General features: G+C 33.6%; 3 protein-coding genes across 4 annotated transcripts; 1 reads left to right on the top strand and 2 right to left on the bottom strand.

Annotated features, from left to right (window-relative positions):
* Positions 1 to 198: 198 nt before the first annotated feature.
* Positions 199 to 3,390, bottom strand: LOC142541057 (protein WVD2-like 7). Of its 2 annotated transcripts, none has more exons than XM_075647633.1 (8): positions 3,217 to 3,390; positions 2,137 to 2,832; positions 1,678 to 2,046; positions 1,528 to 1,586; positions 1,208 to 1,310; positions 1,052 to 1,117; positions 837 to 947; positions 199 to 622 (listed from the first exon to the last, which is right to left on the bottom strand). In XM_075647633.1, the coding sequence occupies exons 1-8, from the start codon at positions 3,283 to 3,285 to the stop codon at positions 413 to 415; spliced, it is 1,683 nt and encodes a 560-aa protein (XP_075503748.1). In that variant the 5' UTR covers positions 3,286 to 3,390; the 3' UTR covers positions 199 to 412. The 2 variants fall into 2 exon arrangements, with proteins under 2 accessions (XP_075503748.1, XP_075503830.1); XM_075647715.1 differs by having other exon boundaries at positions 1,076 to 1,117.
* Positions 3,391 to 7,536: 4,146 nt separating this feature from the next.
* Positions 7,537 to 8,583, bottom strand: LOC142521128 (myb-related protein 315-like). The gene is made up of 3 exons (XM_075624340.1): positions 8,478 to 8,583; positions 8,221 to 8,350; positions 7,537 to 8,131 (listed from the first exon to the last, which is right to left on the bottom strand). The coding sequence occupies exons 1-3, from the start codon at positions 8,581 to 8,583 to the stop codon at positions 7,537 to 7,539; spliced, it is 831 nt and encodes a 276-aa protein (XP_075480455.1).
* Positions 8,584 to 14,348: 5,765 nt separating this feature from the next.
* On the top strand, positions 14,349 to 16,424 carry LOC142540507 (uncharacterized). The gene is made up of 6 exons (XM_075646768.1): positions 14,349 to 14,662; positions 14,966 to 15,057; positions 15,152 to 15,306; positions 15,403 to 15,452; positions 15,556 to 15,630; positions 15,730 to 16,424. Exons 1-6 carry the CDS (start codon positions 14,349 to 14,351, stop codon positions 16,175 to 16,177), a joined length of 1,134 nt encoding a protein of 377 aa, XP_075502883.1. The 3' UTR covers positions 16,178 to 16,424.
* Positions 16,425 to 16,496: the final 72 nt, after the last annotated feature.

The raw sequence follows: 16,496 nt of genomic DNA, 5'->3' as shown, positions 1-16,496 counted from the left end.
GATCGACGAAATTTGATCGTTTTGTATTTGATTTTCCATTTTCAACTGTATGTTGATTGATTATTAATAATTAAACTCAATTGTCAAATCAAGTAATAAAATTTATCTGAATAAAAAGACTAACCCACCGAAAGCATATATAATTTTGATTGCTTGCTTTCACAAAATCTCTAGGAGTTTACACCAAAAGTTGGATGTAAAAAATATGATCAAACAATATTATTATTTTCATTATATCACAAATTTTGACATAAAAAAGGAAAAAAAAAGAAAGGAAATCAAGTAATTTCCAGCAGATTGGTTACCTGAATGAAAATCTACACCCAACACCGATGATGGCCGATGAAATAAACAAAAACGCTCAATCATCACAACCAGAATGCAATGTAAAATATTACACAACTATATGCTCTTATAATAATAGCTGGATGTTAGGGGACTTGTTCTCATGGCTCATCCTTTCAGGTGATGAATTATTAGACAGAATTCGTCTTATTTTTGGAGCTTTCATGGACAAAGATGTTGGAGCCGGAGTTGGCATTGAGATGTTGCCATGTGTCTTACTCGCAATGCTTTTTCCTAGCAGTGATGATGATGTCTGAGGTTGTGCTGCTGCTGGAGTCTGCATAAGAACACAGAATCTTTTTGAGTGGTGGATTTCAAAAAAAATGTGTAAGATTAGGAGGAGACCGCTGTTTCTTGGATTTATTCTTGGTGAATGAGGAACATAAGATTGCACTTTTGGGGAATAAATGGATGGCTGTCTCGTATTACATGCAAGATATGATGGATTACTTTGCAGAATATATAAGTAGGAGAGGGATGAAAGCATATACTATTTTCATTTGATTTTTCGGGGTTTCACGTTCATTGTAGAAGTCAGGCAAGGGCCGAGCTTTGAAACATAAGCTACGACTAAGTTTTCTGAATTCGTTCTCCGCCTTCTCCTGCAAAACGAGAGATGTTCTTTTTTTTCTTCAAAGTGTGCATGTTGAAAAATACAAACAAAGTTTGAGAGAGAAGAAAAGAGAGTTCTGAATCAATGCATAACCCTCAATGTCTTCTGCACCAGCACCTTGTGTACATCCTTGTTTGCGTTAAATGTTTCCTCGAGTTTCTGAAATTGTTGAGAAAAGACACGAGGCACGGATCAACGCACTAGATTCAAATGCACATTTAAATTGGAATTGGGGATAGAGTGTATGACCTGTTTTCTTTTTGCAGCTCTTTCTTCTGTTCTCAGAACAAAAGGGGTGGTTATAGTGGGAGACTGTAATTTGTTTCGGCATGCAGTCAATGACTTCGTACAACTGATACATAAGCACGCACTTGTGAGAAAATCCAAATCCAAGCATTCTAAAGCAGTGGAAATATGCACAAACAGGCCTATCACATCATGCTTCAACACATATATCATATCATATACACCATTTTTTAAACTTACATATATCATATCATATCATATACACCATTTTTCGTTATTTACGATGCATCCAAATTGGTCAAGAAAAAGTTAGAAGTAGGAACCTTCTGCTCTCCAAACGAGGCGTTGCTTTAGGATACTTGGACACTCCCTTTGTCGCTCCCTGCAAATCAAGAACTGAATTAACCTTAGTCCACACTAACCATTTCACACACGAAATCTTGGGCTCAAAGCCACAGGAAACATAGAATCACCACAAGTGGAGTCCTTAAAGGAGTTGCGCAATCTTTAGGCACTCGCAATGAACTGAGACCAATCCTTGAACTCTCAGCCTTCTTGGAGGCAGAACTTGGCTCTTTATCAGGCTCTTTAGTATGCAGTAAGTTGATAATCGAACGTAGAGACTTCGGGGAAGCTCTCCTTCTGTCGATTGTATCCAAGTTGGACTTCCTTGTGCTTCGAATGACGCTGCTATTTTCTTTCTTGAGATGAGGAGTGACCGGTTTAGCTGGCGTGGACAGAACCGTCCACGTCTTACGCTGAATGGATGACTTTAACAAAGAAGGACCCGAACTTTTCTTGCTAGTCACCGATGGGTTATCCTCACTAGCAACAGAATTTTGCTGCATTTACACAAGACACTCAAATTCGAAATACAAATTTTAAACAATGGGCAATAGAGGAAAAGGATATATAGAGTACACAATTTTCACCTTTAGTAATGGTCTCTCCACCTGTGGAGTCCCACCACTCTCTGACCCAGAAATGGTGTCTTGACTTCCAAGATTAGTTTGAATTGAATTTCTCTGCACAAGGGACTCATTTTCTACTTGAACAGAATATCCACGATTTAGTAGAAGTCTCTCCATCTCTGAAGTTCCACTACCGTCCGACGCAGAAATATTATCATGATTTTCAAAATTATCAAATTTGTTGCTTGAATTTCTTCTCATAGGGCTGTCCCATTTGGCCTCATTCTCCACCGTTGCAAAAACCCTGCCTTCCACAACTACACTCTTCCCGTTACAGTTCACCTCATCATCTTTGGTAGAATTCTGAATCTTGGCCTCCACCGATTTATCCTCGACCTCGAAATTAGAATTCGAGACCAATCTTGTCTCATCGTCATCATTATCATCCATGTATCCAACTTCAGATTCTTCTGCAACAGTGGCATTTTTTGCAGCATTTTCTTGCTCGAGCAAAGCTGCAGCCTTTTGGGAAGCAATTCTCTTGTAATGAGCCTCAAAGAAAGCTTTCTTCTGAGCCACAGATCCCGGCTGCGCGTATCTCTTTGCCGCATCCACGTATTTCTTTTGTGAAAAGGTTGACCATCTCTCCCAAGATAAGGACTCGGTCATAAATCTTCCAAACGATACTGATTCCCCCAAAGCATGTACGGGGTTCCCCTGCAAATCAAACCCTTTCACTATTAAAATCGCCCCCCATCTTTTACCGGATTCCTTTTTTTCTGGGAAGAGAGTCAGTTAAAAATTATGCAAGAACACATTAGCAACAATAAAAAAAGGAAATACAGATCATTTTTCGATTTGAACTCCAAGAATCAGGTAGCAGTTGAAATAACAATCAGTAAAGCATCATTCATTAGCTCCAACACCACCAAAAAAAACCATAAAAGTACAATAAATCTTGAATAATACAAAAAACTTAATGGAAAATCTTTGATGCAAGTTTCATTTGTCAAAAACCCGTCAAAGCCATTCCATGCTTTTGGTGGATAAATCTCAGAAATCATGATGAACAAGAAAGCAAGTTTAGTTTCTTCCCGTTACCTGCTTGGATTCGTTGGGTACGTCAGAGGCATAAGAGAAGCCATGCATGAGACAAGCTGAATCTCCCATTCTGAGGTATTGCAGAACGAGAAGAGACAACCTCGCCAACGGTAAGAAGAATGTAATGAAAACAATATATCCCAGGAAACAAAATCTAATCTTTATCGTATTACTTAAGGCATAAATCTGTGTTCAGGGACTTAAATTTGAAATTCAAATGGAAAAGGCGAACGTTAAATTAATAGAAATAAAGTAGATCGCACACGTAGAACTTAGAAGCACTTTAATAATAATAATAATATAATAGAGATGTGATTGGGGGCGGGAAGATGAACAGAAATTAAAAATCAGAGTTCTAAAATTATAACATTTTTTCTCAAAAAATATTTGAGTTATTTTAAAATTTGAAAAATAGTAAATATTTCATTATTTAACATAATGACTAGTTTGGTGAGATACAAGGGGTATAGGATGGTGATGGGGTGAACTACTCCATCCAAGTATGGTGTTCTTCTATATTACACACAAACTAGATATACGTGTGTACACAAACTTCTTGTGAATTTTATTTTTTTGGGTTTTCAATTACTTAATATAATATGGTCATCAACACATTTTTGCAGCAATTTTTGAATGATTTAGAAGTTCTCTTTCAAGAAATACGAACTAAATAGTTTGTCTTGAATGCATGTTTTAAATACTTATCAAGACATTTCTTTAACTGTCGAATATAGATGACGACGTGTGCTAAATCTAATGTCAATTTTGAAAACCCAAAAAAAAAATTTGAGACAAAAGGGAAACCAAGATCAAGATGCTCACATATTTTTGGAGAACAAATAATCAGAAAATTTGACGTGTGTGAGCATTTTATTGTTCTTTGTAGTTTCATCAGCGCAGTACTTCTAAAACACCACCACGACAAAAGCTGACCCAAAATCATATATTATAAAACTGGAAATTAGTTCCATTTTGAAAATTTCAGCCTGGAGACCTCACCAGCTAGCTTTCATTTGTCTGTGCAGGTGAAGAGAAGCCAACTGAAACAGCACATTAAAGTAAAACCTGCTTCTGCAGAAACAGTCATTGCCAAGACACTGGCAACTGGATTCTTTGGAGCCAATCTAGTGTAAATATGTGGTGCCCTGTTACGGGACTTCCGGGTGTTTTTCCTTGTATGACACAACCATATCCCATAATCCTGAACGACGACGGCTTTTCTCCAGGTATTGAAATTTTTAGCTCTCTTTTTGTGTCCTTTGACGTATCCAAAATCTCATGGAAGTAATGTTTGGTTGGACGGTTCTGGATGGGGATAATTCTCCAGATTCCTCAATCAGCTCTGAATTGTCTCCGGAGGCATCAAGCTCATCTTTTTTGTCAATTTTCCATGATTTCACCAGAGGTCTCATGATTTGGCAAGGGCAAGGAAGGGCGGTCAGGGGTAGTTGGAGTGGACAGAAACTTGGGATCAGGAAAAAAATTTCTCCCATTGTGAACATGTAGAGCCTCGTTTAAAGAATTTACACATTCAATGCTAAGCAAGTAACTTTGAAATGTTTCCTCTTTTGCCCGATCAAGTGATGTTGGATCGGGAAACTTAGACCAACATTTTTCAACTACATTGGCATGTCTCCATTTTGGCTTTATCAAAGCTCCAGTTACCCACCCGAAAATCCAAGCCATGGTGAAAAACTCTATAGTTGACACAGGGTTCGGGAACATATCCAGGATATATCAAAATCTTGTTACTTATAACATGCCATGCCGCAAATGGAACTGCATGGAGGAATATCAAATGAGTAGCAAAACTACATGGCTCAAAATATTGAACACCGTGCACCAATGAGAACGAGCAGCTAAAGTTGCATATTATACACAGCATTTTTGTCCGTTGATGTGAAAAAAATCGGCATGTTTCGATAACCTGTGAAAATTTGAAATACCTCTGCAGCACCAAAGGCATAACCATACATCTCGCTTATCCAGCCAGCTTCATAAATATCTCCGGTTATGTTTCTGGAACAATGACCCACATTAACTCGGACTTCCTCAGTTTTATGCAGCCAAAGCAAAGCAAATCTTCTGAGGTTATTTATATGCATTATGATCACGCCTCTGACCTTGTCACAAGAATTAGGGTGGCTGGTATGGATCTTTGCAAGCTCATTATCACAGCCAATCAAGTAGCTGGCAATGACATAGCTATTAGAAAATCAAGATACCAACTCGTGACTATTTTTGTTGAAGATCAGCTAGATAGAAAACCACGTTCAGGAGAAAAAAATATAAAAGAAAAATTCATTCTTACTCATAGGGAGTGGAAACAGGACGGCACCTAGCTGCGTTGAACTCCAATGGTGTAATTGGTCCTCTCATAATCATATCAGCGTCCAGGATTAATATGTATTCTGCATCAACCTTTACTTGGTTCAGCCAATGCACAACTGCAGCTGGTTTATTGATGGCTGGATACCTGGCATGGTAAAAGAAAAAATCAGGTTTATAGTTTCCAATCCAGTATAACTTGCAATCATCAAGTCGACTGGATAATTGAAGATACCAATATAATAATTTTCCAAGAAAGGAATGCGATGGTAGCATATAAAAACAAGGTGCCAAGGTGGTCAAGACCTTTCTAAAATATAATCGAAGGTCAACATAAAAATAGACCAGTTTGAAGATGATATTAAGACATTTATAAAAATCTCAAGTGAAGATCAAGGAATGCCACTTAGCTCGAGTTTATACGTGGTCATGTAACAGTAGTTTTATAAATTTTCAATTATTTAAGAATTATTTTTTTGGTATGATAATTTTGAGTCTAAGTGCATGGAAATTTTGATTACCAATCTCCAGTTAATGGATGCCGACTCATAGATGGAACATGATGAGTGGGAGCTAAATTGTGCCCTTTATACTGCCCTCGAGTCCTCTTCCGCACATGCAACTTAGAAGCCTTGTGATGTTTCCAAGCTGGCCACTCTGGTGGAAACTGTGAACAAGCCCAACAGTCTGCCAATCGAAGTAAGGAGAGCATTCTGTCGATGGATTTTTGGATATGGCTTTCCTAGTTCATATGCATCTTGCTTACGTACAGCAATTTACATGGTTTGATGGCTTTTTGGAGTCAATTGTTTTGGCCGAGTTAGATCTGCGCGCAAAGGTTTTGCTCCTCAAGTATTTTGACCACACCGGCTTGGGGCAACCAGCATGTTGCAACAATATAATAGACCTTGATTGAGAGAATTTATACATTCTAGGTTGAGAAATAGTGCCCTCCTTTCATTTCTAGTCACGTCATGTCACTATTTAATAACAACTCGAATAATGTGTTAATGAGAATAAAATATTTTCATCGGACAGTATGATTATTTCTATCTTTTTTGAAAATGGATGGTGGACTTTATATTATGTCACTAATTAATTTTTCTATGGATCTTACACAATATTAATTGAAAAAGTACTTGGTAGAGATTTTTATAGATCATTAATTTTATATAAAAATTTCAACAACTTTAATAAACCCTTTTGTTTTTACTTTTAAAATTTGGAGTTGTCAAGTTCAAATGATGGAACTGATTTTTTAATTTATCTTGTCAAAAAAGAATTATTTGTGTACTACTACTAACTCCTCATTACATTCACTGATAGTTAATTATCATATATATTTGTCAGTATAATTATTTATTGAATCATCTGTACTGAATTTGAGAAATGACGCCAACACAAGCTCAGGTACCTTGGAAACGCCCTCAATTATATTTCTTGATGTCCAAATTTAAAACTCTTTCGATTACGCATAAACCTCATTTAATCTTGAAAAAATTGTATAATTTTGATCTTTTTGTATTATCAAATTTCAATTTAATTTTTTTTTCTCTTTTCGACATCAATATTTTTTATAAAGAAACCCCGATTTTTGTATGAGATTCTATTAGTAAACTCGTCTTCTTACACGTCATGATTCCAATTAACATCATGATAATCATAATCTTAATATCAAATAAGTTAGGGTATGTTATAATGACTTTCAAAGAATACATGTATTCAAATTTTCTTTTGTTATTGAGAAGAGAACACAAAGTCCTAAACAAAATGATTAAGCATATGGATTAAAGTATATAAAATAGATGGACTGATATATAATAATACCACAAAAGAATTGATCATTTACTAACAAAGTTGAGTACATGATCTTATCAAACAAAAGTTATTTGATCAGGCAGATGTTTTTTAATTATAAACACATTAAATGACTGATCAGTAAATAATTACAATGGTGGACTTTAACTAAATCAAGAATTCTAGGAAGATGTCTCAATCCCCCATTGTTTCAGGAAACATAAATTGCTGATCGAATCCAAAATCCCAAGAAACCATTGAATCTGCAGTCTCAACACACTGAAATAGACAACTATTTCCTTGAACTGAACTGGCCGATTCACCAGCTGAATTGGGGTAGAAGTTCACTGAATCTTCTAAAGAAAACGAGGGGCAGTAACTGGTCGAAATGCTGTGCATTTCTTGATTTGTCATCCATAAATCCATGTCCAGGTTACTCGTGAGCATCAGCATCTCATAGTTGTTAATGAGACGTGTCATCGTTTCGCCTTCCATACTGGTGCTGACATTGGCCTCATTGCAGCAGCTTGTTTGGACTTGTGTTGCTGATGGAGCTTTCAGTACATGAGAGAATTTGATCTCCTCTAATTGTTTGTTTTCATCACGCGAATTTGAGTCGATGTCTGTTTTGTTCTTCTCTTCACGACTTTGTTGTGTCTTTTGCTGGATGGGCTGGTGTGTGGTGGGGTCTAGTCCGAGGAGCTTTAACCGTTTCTTGATCCTGGTGTTCCAGTGATTCTTGATTTCGTTGTCCGTTCTCCCTGGAAAATGTGATGCAATTTTAGACCACCTGCAACATGCTGGCAATGTTTGAGCTGAATAAAAATCTTACATTTTCTATTGTAAAAATGTGAAAGTTAAAGAAAGCTAAAAGCAGACCTGTTTCCAAGGCGAGCATGAAGATCAATAATTTGATTCTCCTCCATTTCTGATAGAACTCCTCGTTTAAGGTCAGGTCGTAGATAATTAATCCATCTCAATCTGCAGCTTTTTCCACACCTCAACAACCCTACACATTAACAATGTTTCAAGAAATATTGATCCATTCTTTGCACCAACTTAATCTCACAACAGACCCAATAATTTTGTTCGTGCATCAAATAAATCAGAAATAGAGCTATCAAATGTTTTTTTACCTGCAAGTTTGGGTATCATTCTCCAGCATTGAATGCCATTATTCATGATAAAACTCATAAGTTTGTGATCTTCTTCTACGGTCCACGGACCTCTCTTCAGACCCATTTTGTCGCAACAAGGTTGCCTTCCCATTTCTTGTCCAGAAATACTATTCCAAGCCTTCTGGTACTCTAAATTAACAAGGGTTGATTTCAAAGTTATGGACGGAATAAAGGAATTTATATTGGAAAGAAGATTCTCACAGATCATTTAGTCACTTAAATATTGAAAATGTGTTGCTTAAGGTGGGAAACGAGAGATTAATGAATGCTAAAGGCATGGCTAAGACCTATAAAGGGGAGAGGGACGGCAAGAATTATTATACATTTGTCGCCATGATTATTTTGTTTGAGGCTATGGAATAAAATTTAATCATGTTTGGAACGAAATTAGACCGATGGGATCGAGCATTTATCGTTTTATTATACAATACCGTTGTCGTTGTGGATGATAATGCAACTCTATTAATAGTTATTACATCCAAAAACTCCAAATGTGGAGGTTGAAATACCGATCGAACTTATTGAGTCTTCTTAATCTATATTTGCTCGAATGTGTATTGAAAATATAAAACCACAATTAGTTGGGTAAAATCTATTTAACAATTTAATTAAGGAACCAATTAAGTATTATAATTCTGACACCAAAATAAACCAACGAAGCGTGCAAATTTTTTGTTTGGAAGAGGAAAAAGACTAATGACAATTAATGATGGGAATCCCCTTTGGTGCCATCAAAGCTGGCAAGTTCTGTCGTTAAGGACATCTTTTCTCATAATTACTTCCAAAATCTTCGAGTACGTAGAATATTAGTTGCGGATACTTGCGAATTTAAAGACATAAACTTAGAATATTAAATTAATTAATCATACAAATGGCTACAATATTATTTTGGTTAATCTTTTATATATATAATCTAATATTTCTATCTATATTATATATATATATCTATACATATTATAAAAGTGTGAATCAAGGTCAAAGTTTTTCTATTGTGTAATGTCAACTTTGTCCTTAGTTTGTACATACAGGAAAAATTTAGTGAGGATGTTTTTGTCAAATCAATTATTATGATAAGGACAAAATTGTCAAACTACATTTATGTTAGATAATGATCAAATCTATACAATTATTATTATTATTATTATATTATTATATTATATTATATTATATTATATATATATATATATATATTATAAAAGTGTGAATCAAGGTCAAAGTTTTTCTATTGTGTAATGTCAACTTTGTCCTTAGTTTGTAAATATTGCGCAAAATATTAATTTGAGAATATTGAAATACAAAAAATCATGGGTTTTATTTGTTTATAGATGAAGCGAAAATAATTTTTTCCCAATAAAATTAGTTTGTACAATATTGAAATACCAAAATTCTTTTGTTTTATTTGGTTGTAAATATTGCGAATTTTTTCCACAAAAACCATAATTTGTGTAAAGACATGATATTAAATATCATCTATTTTGCATTAATTGAGAATAATTAATTTAAAACGACGAATTAAAATAATGAAGCCAAATGATTAAATCATGTGGGTTGGTGTTATGAAGAAGGTTCGACGGTTAATTACATTTTACAAAAATGATACAAAGCATTATTGGATATAGAAGAAAGATGACCTTATAAATATTTCGTGAGTATTTATTCTATCTATTTTTCTATATAAAAAAATCCAACTAATATTTTTCAAAGCCTTAGTTTATTATTAAAATTTAACAATATATGACTGAATACATACAGTTTTACTAATTTTAACTATTTTCCGTCTTTGTAAAGATCAGAAACTATAACAATTACTTATTTGATGATCTTGCAATTGACGAATGTGTGTTTTATAAAGGATGGATATAAGTAAATCAATTATAGATTTATGTAATCTGAAATGACATATCTTTGAAGATAATTTTTAAAAATTATTATAAATAAATCTTTACAAAAATTATTCATTATTGCTCAATATTTCTCCTTATGAGTTATGATTGATAATCAGAAAGGTCAAATTTATTTGTTTTTATTTGATTGTAGATGAAGTGAACATATATTTTTCACAAAATATTAAATTGAATATGATTTGTTTTATTTTGTAAATCTATAATCTTTCGAATGAGTTATATATGCAAGAAGTTTCTCAGAAAAAAAATTAATATATACAAATTTAATACTTCCAATAATATAGTATGAAATATAAAAAAAAAATGTTATCGTAATTTTGAATTTTTGTATTTAAATAACATATTGCATAAATTTGTTATATCATTAAGAGTTGAACACTTTTTGATAAATATAATAAAATATTAATTAAATCATATTTTGTCAGTTGTCTAGAAGATAGAATAACCGAAATTCATTGATTTTATTTGCTTGTATATTAAGTTAAAATATTTACAAAAAATAAATATAATTTGTAGAATACTAAAATAACAAAATTCTTTGGTTTTATTTGCTTGATGAAACAAACTTTTTTTTCCTACAAAACACTTAATTTGTGTGAAGATTTGCAGAGGCATCAAATAGAGAAGAATATACATTTCTTCTCATAAGATTTGCTAATGAAGATGACGAGAATATTGTTTTTTCATAGAGTAGAAAAACCGGTGACAAAAAAAAAAAAAAAAAAAGCAATATAAATTGAAAATATAAAAGAAGAAAACATTTGACGCAATAATTAATTTAAGGTTTAGAATATATTATCTATATTATATTTTTATTTTTCATAAATCAATAATACGTGGTAAAATAAGTGGGCAACGTTATGTATTATACTTTTTTCATCTCTCAAATTTAATTTTAATAACTATTGTGATATCAATTTTATATTATATTTTCTTCAATGTCTAATTTATACAAAATTATAATATTTATTACTACTATGTTTTTCAACAATTATTAATTTATTTAGATTGCACTTGGATAAATTGATTTCAAATTTATGGATTATAATTATAATTTTATTGTTAATAATAAAACAATATATCAAATCTTGAATCCACACATTACTTATTTACATATTATTATTTATATAAAGTAAAATAAATTTCAAATAATATTATTATTGGGTAGACTTGAAAAATATCATAATTAACATGAAATACTACTATATAAACATGAAATGAGTGAATTTGAAGTTTATGATGTTACTTCTCTGAAATAACAAAAATAACATTTGAATGTATTGAAATCCTTCCATTCAAGAATAACCTAGATTTATAACACATAAAATTTTTAAACAAATATCTTTTGCACTCATTTTATAATACATGTAGTACAAATTATATTACATTGAATTTCCTACGGATAATGCTAAAGGTACAACCAATATATCGTAATGCGATATTTAAGAATTACTGTACAAATTTGGTTGCACATGTAGCATTACTCATTGTCTAGACTAATATAGCATGAAATCATTAATATACAATTTTTTGTAAATTAATCTCTTCTGATCTTATTTATTTAACAACAATTATTGATAATAGAAATGTATTTTCACGTGCGTCGCACGTGTCTTTAACTATTACTTCTAAAAAATATGGATATAGCGCAATATTTTCCAATTTTGAATTGGTCAAACTAGCCATTCATATGTGAAATATTAGACATTACATTTATATGTTTTGAAAATATATTTGTGTGCTCGGAATATAAATGATAAAACATCATATTCTTTAATAGAGTTATGTTTTTTAAATTACTGATCATGTCAAACCAGTTGATACGTAACGAGCAATGATGGTTAAGGAATTTAATAAATAATATTTGACCTTAATTTACTTTTTTTTTTATTTTAACCACAAGAAAACAAGTTTTCAACTTTATTTATAATATAAATAAATGAAAACTATTATAAAACAATATAAATGCATACAAGCTAAAAAAAATCGAAGAGTTTACTGAAAAATCTCAAGTTTTTAGTAAAAAAAAAAAAATTGAATAACAATAAAGGTATAAAATATATTATCTGAAGTTCACAAAAATCACCACTAATAATTTTTCAGCTTATTTTCTAAAAAAATCAACAAAGATATATATTCTATGCCAAAAGAAATGCTAGAGCCTAATGTTATATATATAAGATTACTATGAAATTGTTTTAAAAGAATGACACAAATAAAGATTCGATCCAATCAAACCCCGAGCTGCTAACATAGCAGTGTGTAATTGTACAAAGGACTACAATGTTACTTTGGTTAATCTTGATTATAAAGACTTTTAAGAAATAATGAAACGTGGAATATAACTAAGTAAAATAATGGGTTACGTTACGTTCATGCACTTAAAACTACATGCTCCCAACTACGCAATATATCATTGACTCGAGGCACGATAGATTTCTTGTTCAAAGTCAAGAAAAAAATATATTTGTATATTATTATAAGAAATAATTCAAGTTTTCATGATATCCACAAACGCACAGATGCTGACACTTCAATTTCTACTGCCAAAATTGTCAATTTATTCATGTATAAAAAATGAAGACTTTCGAAGAAGAAGAATTGAGTCGATGGAATAGATGCCTTTGGCTTCCTTTGGGGTTTTTTTTTTAAAATAATGTAATTTTAAAAAAAAATTCAAAAATAATGTAAAAAAAAAAAAACATTTTCAAAACTACGGCAATCCGCGCTTACGGAGCACGGACGCTGCTCACGTGGAGCAGCGTCCGCGCTTCGTAAGCACGGACACTGGTCCACGTAATCGACGAAATATTTTAGCGACGCAATATATATAAAAACCGTCGCTAAAATTAACTTAGCGACGGTTTTTGAAACCGTCGCTAAAATTGAATCAGCGACGGACGGTTTGTTTACGTGGACCAGCGTCCGTGCTTACGAAGCGGTTTTAAAATATATTACGTCGTTAAAAAAATATTCCGTCGCTTACGTGGACCAGCGTCCGTGCTTACGAAGCGCGGACTGATTCAGGGATGGCTGACTTTGGTTTGTTTGGTCAGCAGAATTTTTAGACTCCGTCTTGGTCGAACATACACAGTTTTACAAATTTGCTTAATGTTGGTCCGCAGCATCTTGTACATGACATTCGGCCACAGAATGATATTGAGGAAAATGAACAACATTCAATTGAGATATCCCAGTCTTACGACATCTCCATAGTCCCAGGAAACACCAATTTTGGTTCCATGATCATTTCAAGATTGGCATCATCACATGCGCAGCTTCTTTTGCTTGATAAGCCATGAAAAACTTATTTTTTGATGAACTTTATTGTCTGTTTTTTTCTCTATCTTCACTACAACAAAAATGACTTTTCGCAGCGCGCAAATTCTCTTTCCGCAGCGTACATTGCACGCTCCAAAGTTGCAAGCCGTTGAAAGTTCAAGATTATCCGCGACGTACATGTGCACGCTGTTGATATAATTATGTGCAGTATTTTGGCATTTACCGTCGCTGAAATTAGCGACGGTTAAAAAACCGTCGCTGATTCAATTACAGCGACGGTTGAGCGACGGTTTTTAGTTTAAAAATCGTCGCTGATTCAATTTTAGCGATGGTTTTTATATATAGTCCGTCGCTAAAATTCTCCACGTGAGCAGAGCGCGAATTGCCGTAGTTTTGAAAATGTTTTTTTTTTAACATTATTTTGATTTTTTTTTTTAAATTACATTATTTAAATAAAAAAAACCCCTTCCTTTGTCTTGTATTGGCGCTGCTGCTTCATTCTCTAACCAAGACAATGAATATATTCTTAAGTAAAAAAGTTGCAAAACGATTGACATATTTGGAGAAGTAATTTTTATTGGACTCTATTGTTTTCACAAAGCCCATTTTTTACCGCATCACACCAAACAACTCACCCAGATATATGACCGTTAGAGCTATTTTCTTCCTTTCAAATATTGCGAATCCCGTGGGAGAAAAAGGTTACAAGAAAATGTCGGATACGGAGGTTCCGAATGAGAGTCCCGATAACCCAGAAATTGATAATCAAGTTATTTCTGAAGATGGCCCGAGAAATCAAAATTTGTTCAGTCCAAGGTTTCGATCTGTCGTCGCCATGGCCGGATGGGATGAAGAAGCACTTCTGATTGCCACTCATATTGTTGAAGATACACCGGACAGATTGTGCAAGCAGCGGAGAAGATCGGATTTCAAGACCCCACCAACATATTCAAGAAGGTAAAATGCACACTGTGATTTGTAATTGTTTTTTCTGGATTATTTCTTATGAGTTCTCCAGTGTCTCTTAATCACGTGCCCGAGTTTTGTTTTATATTATTATTTCTTTTATACTGAATTAATTATTAACAGAAATGAAGATTGATCAGAAAAGATCTTATTTTTATCATCGCCATCTGTTTTCGTAGTGTGGGGATTTTACTTTCTTCTTGCCATGAATGTTGCCTCACTATCAAGTACAATCATTTCGATTTTTCTTCAATAAATTTGTTGAAATGCCAAAGTGCGTGGTGGTCTTTACAGAAAACGTAGGGCTCATAGGAATGGTCCAGTTTCCATACCTGTGACCGTTCTTCATCTTGAAGAAGATGATGATTCAACATCAAATCAACAAGGTTCTAATTAATTCCAATGATTTTGGCTCTCTCTTCATACAATTACTGAAGGGTTTTGGGAGTTGCATTAATTTTTTGGCTTTGATTATTTTAGGATGTGAGAGAAAGAATATAGAGGTGAATATTATGGCAAAAGTAGAGAAGAACGGAGGAGAATCGATTAAAGACGATGCTAAGGACTCAGGTGTTTCTAACTCAAGCCCTGTGATCCCTTGCCTTGATCAGCTTCGTGAAGAACTTTCATGTGCAGTAAGAGAATCTAGATTTGTTTCCTTCGCGTTTATGGTGATATTTTTTGTCACAATCTTGAGCTTCCAACTTGAGAATGTGGTGTCATATGGGCAGATCTGTCTGGAGATATGTTATGAACCGAGTACCACACCTTGTGGACACAGGTAAGAAAACAATGTAGCTCGACTATTAAGGCATCTTTCTCATCATTTATCTAAAACACGTGATTCGAATAGATACGGAATTATTTACTTTTGTATATGGCAGTTTTTGCAAACAATGTTTGCGTTCTGCAGCTGACAAATGTGGGAAGCGATGCCCAAAGTGCAGGCAACTTATCAGGTACACAAGGCAGTAGTAGTTGCTGTTCTTTTAGCGTATCAAAGTGATAAAATACAAGACCGATTGATTTAATTTATTAATGTGTCTTAATTGTGGCAGCAATTGGAGGTACTGCACCGTGAACACAGTTCTCTGGAATACAATTCAGCTCCTATTTCCAAAAGAAGTTGAAGCAAGAAAAGCAGTGACTACCTCAGATGCTACTACTGAATCGATTCGAGAGGAAAGTAGTCCAGCCATAACAAGAAATCCTAGCATGAGAAACAGATCTATTCAAGCATTAAACAATCCAGAAACAGATGGCACAGAATCAGATAGAAGAAGTCGTCGACTCAGAAGCCGAAGTTCAAGAATTTCTGGAACTTCAGACAGAGGAGAAGCTAGTTTAAGGAGAGATTTGCCAAGCCAGGATGGAGATGCCGCATTGGCTTTCAGATTGCAGAGGGAAGAATTTATGGAGGCGTTTAGGGTGGTACCCGCTAGAGAAAATTTGAGAGCTATGGCATCAAGGGCGACTAGCATTCGTTCAAGGGGCAGACATATGTGACATTCTTAATTTTTGTTGTTTTTTTTTTTTTTGGTGAAGGGGGTGGTTAATTGAATGACTTGGCTTTAGTTGTTAAATTGTTGTATCTTCCCTGTAGAGCTTACTGTGAAAGAAGAAGATGTTTTTTAGAATAGATCTAGCCATGGTGTTATAATCAGGTACGTTTTCTTTCACTCTACAGTAGCTCGAACCAATCAGACTGACTATGTTAATTTTTTTTAAAAAATTGTCCTCTTCAATCTCTAATAATAAATGTTTTCCAATTTACTTTTCTTCTCATTTCATTATGGTGTTTATTATATATTTTAAAATCCATTTC

This window comes from Primulina tabacum, chromosome 1 (assembly GCF_025594145.1).
Source record: "Primulina tabacum isolate GXHZ01 chromosome 1, ASM2559414v2, whole genome shotgun sequence".
Classification (NCBI taxonomy): Eukaryota; Viridiplantae; Streptophyta; class Magnoliopsida; order Lamiales; family Gesneriaceae; genus Primulina; species Primulina tabacum.
Note: the sequence above shows the minus strand (reverse complement) of the source record. Positions and strands in the feature narration are given on the sequence as shown.

Bases quoted from the DNA above. Each gene is read 5' to 3' on its own strand.
- LOC142541057 (XM_075647633.1), bottom strand. From the start codon at position 3,285: ATGGGAGATTCAGCTTGTCTCATGCATGGCTTCTCTTATGCCTCTGAC. The intron at 1,118-1,207 runs GTCATACACTCT...CAACAATTTCAG, and splicing joins GAGCTGCAAAAAGAAAACAG to AAACTCGAGGAAACATTTAA. The intron at 623-836 runs GTATATGCTTTC...GTTCTTATGCAG, and splicing joins CGAAAAATCAAATGAAAATA to ACTCCAGCAGCAGCACAACC.
- LOC142521128 (XM_075624340.1), bottom strand. From the start codon at position 8,583: ATGGGTCTGAAGAGAGGTCCGTGGACCGTAGAAGAAGATCACAAACTT. The intron at 8,351-8,477 runs GTAAAAAAACAT...GTTAATGTGTAG, and splicing joins AATGATACCCAAACTTGCAG to GGTTGTTGAGGTGTGGAAAA. The intron at 8,132-8,220 runs GTCTGCTTTTAG...AGCATGTTGCAG, and splicing joins CATGCTCGCCTTGGAAACAG to GTGGTCTAAAATTGCATCAC.
- LOC142540507 (XM_075646768.1), top strand. From the start codon at position 14,349: ATGACCGTTAGAGCTATTTTCTTCCTTTCAAATATTGCGAATCCCGTG. The intron at 14,663-14,965 runs GTAAAATGCACA...TGGTCTTTACAG, and splicing joins CCACCAACATATTCAAGAAG to AAAACGTAGGGCTCATAGGA. The intron at 15,453-15,555 runs GTAAGAAAACAA...TGTATATGGCAG, and splicing joins ACCACACCTTGTGGACACAG to TTTTTGCAAACAATGTTTGC.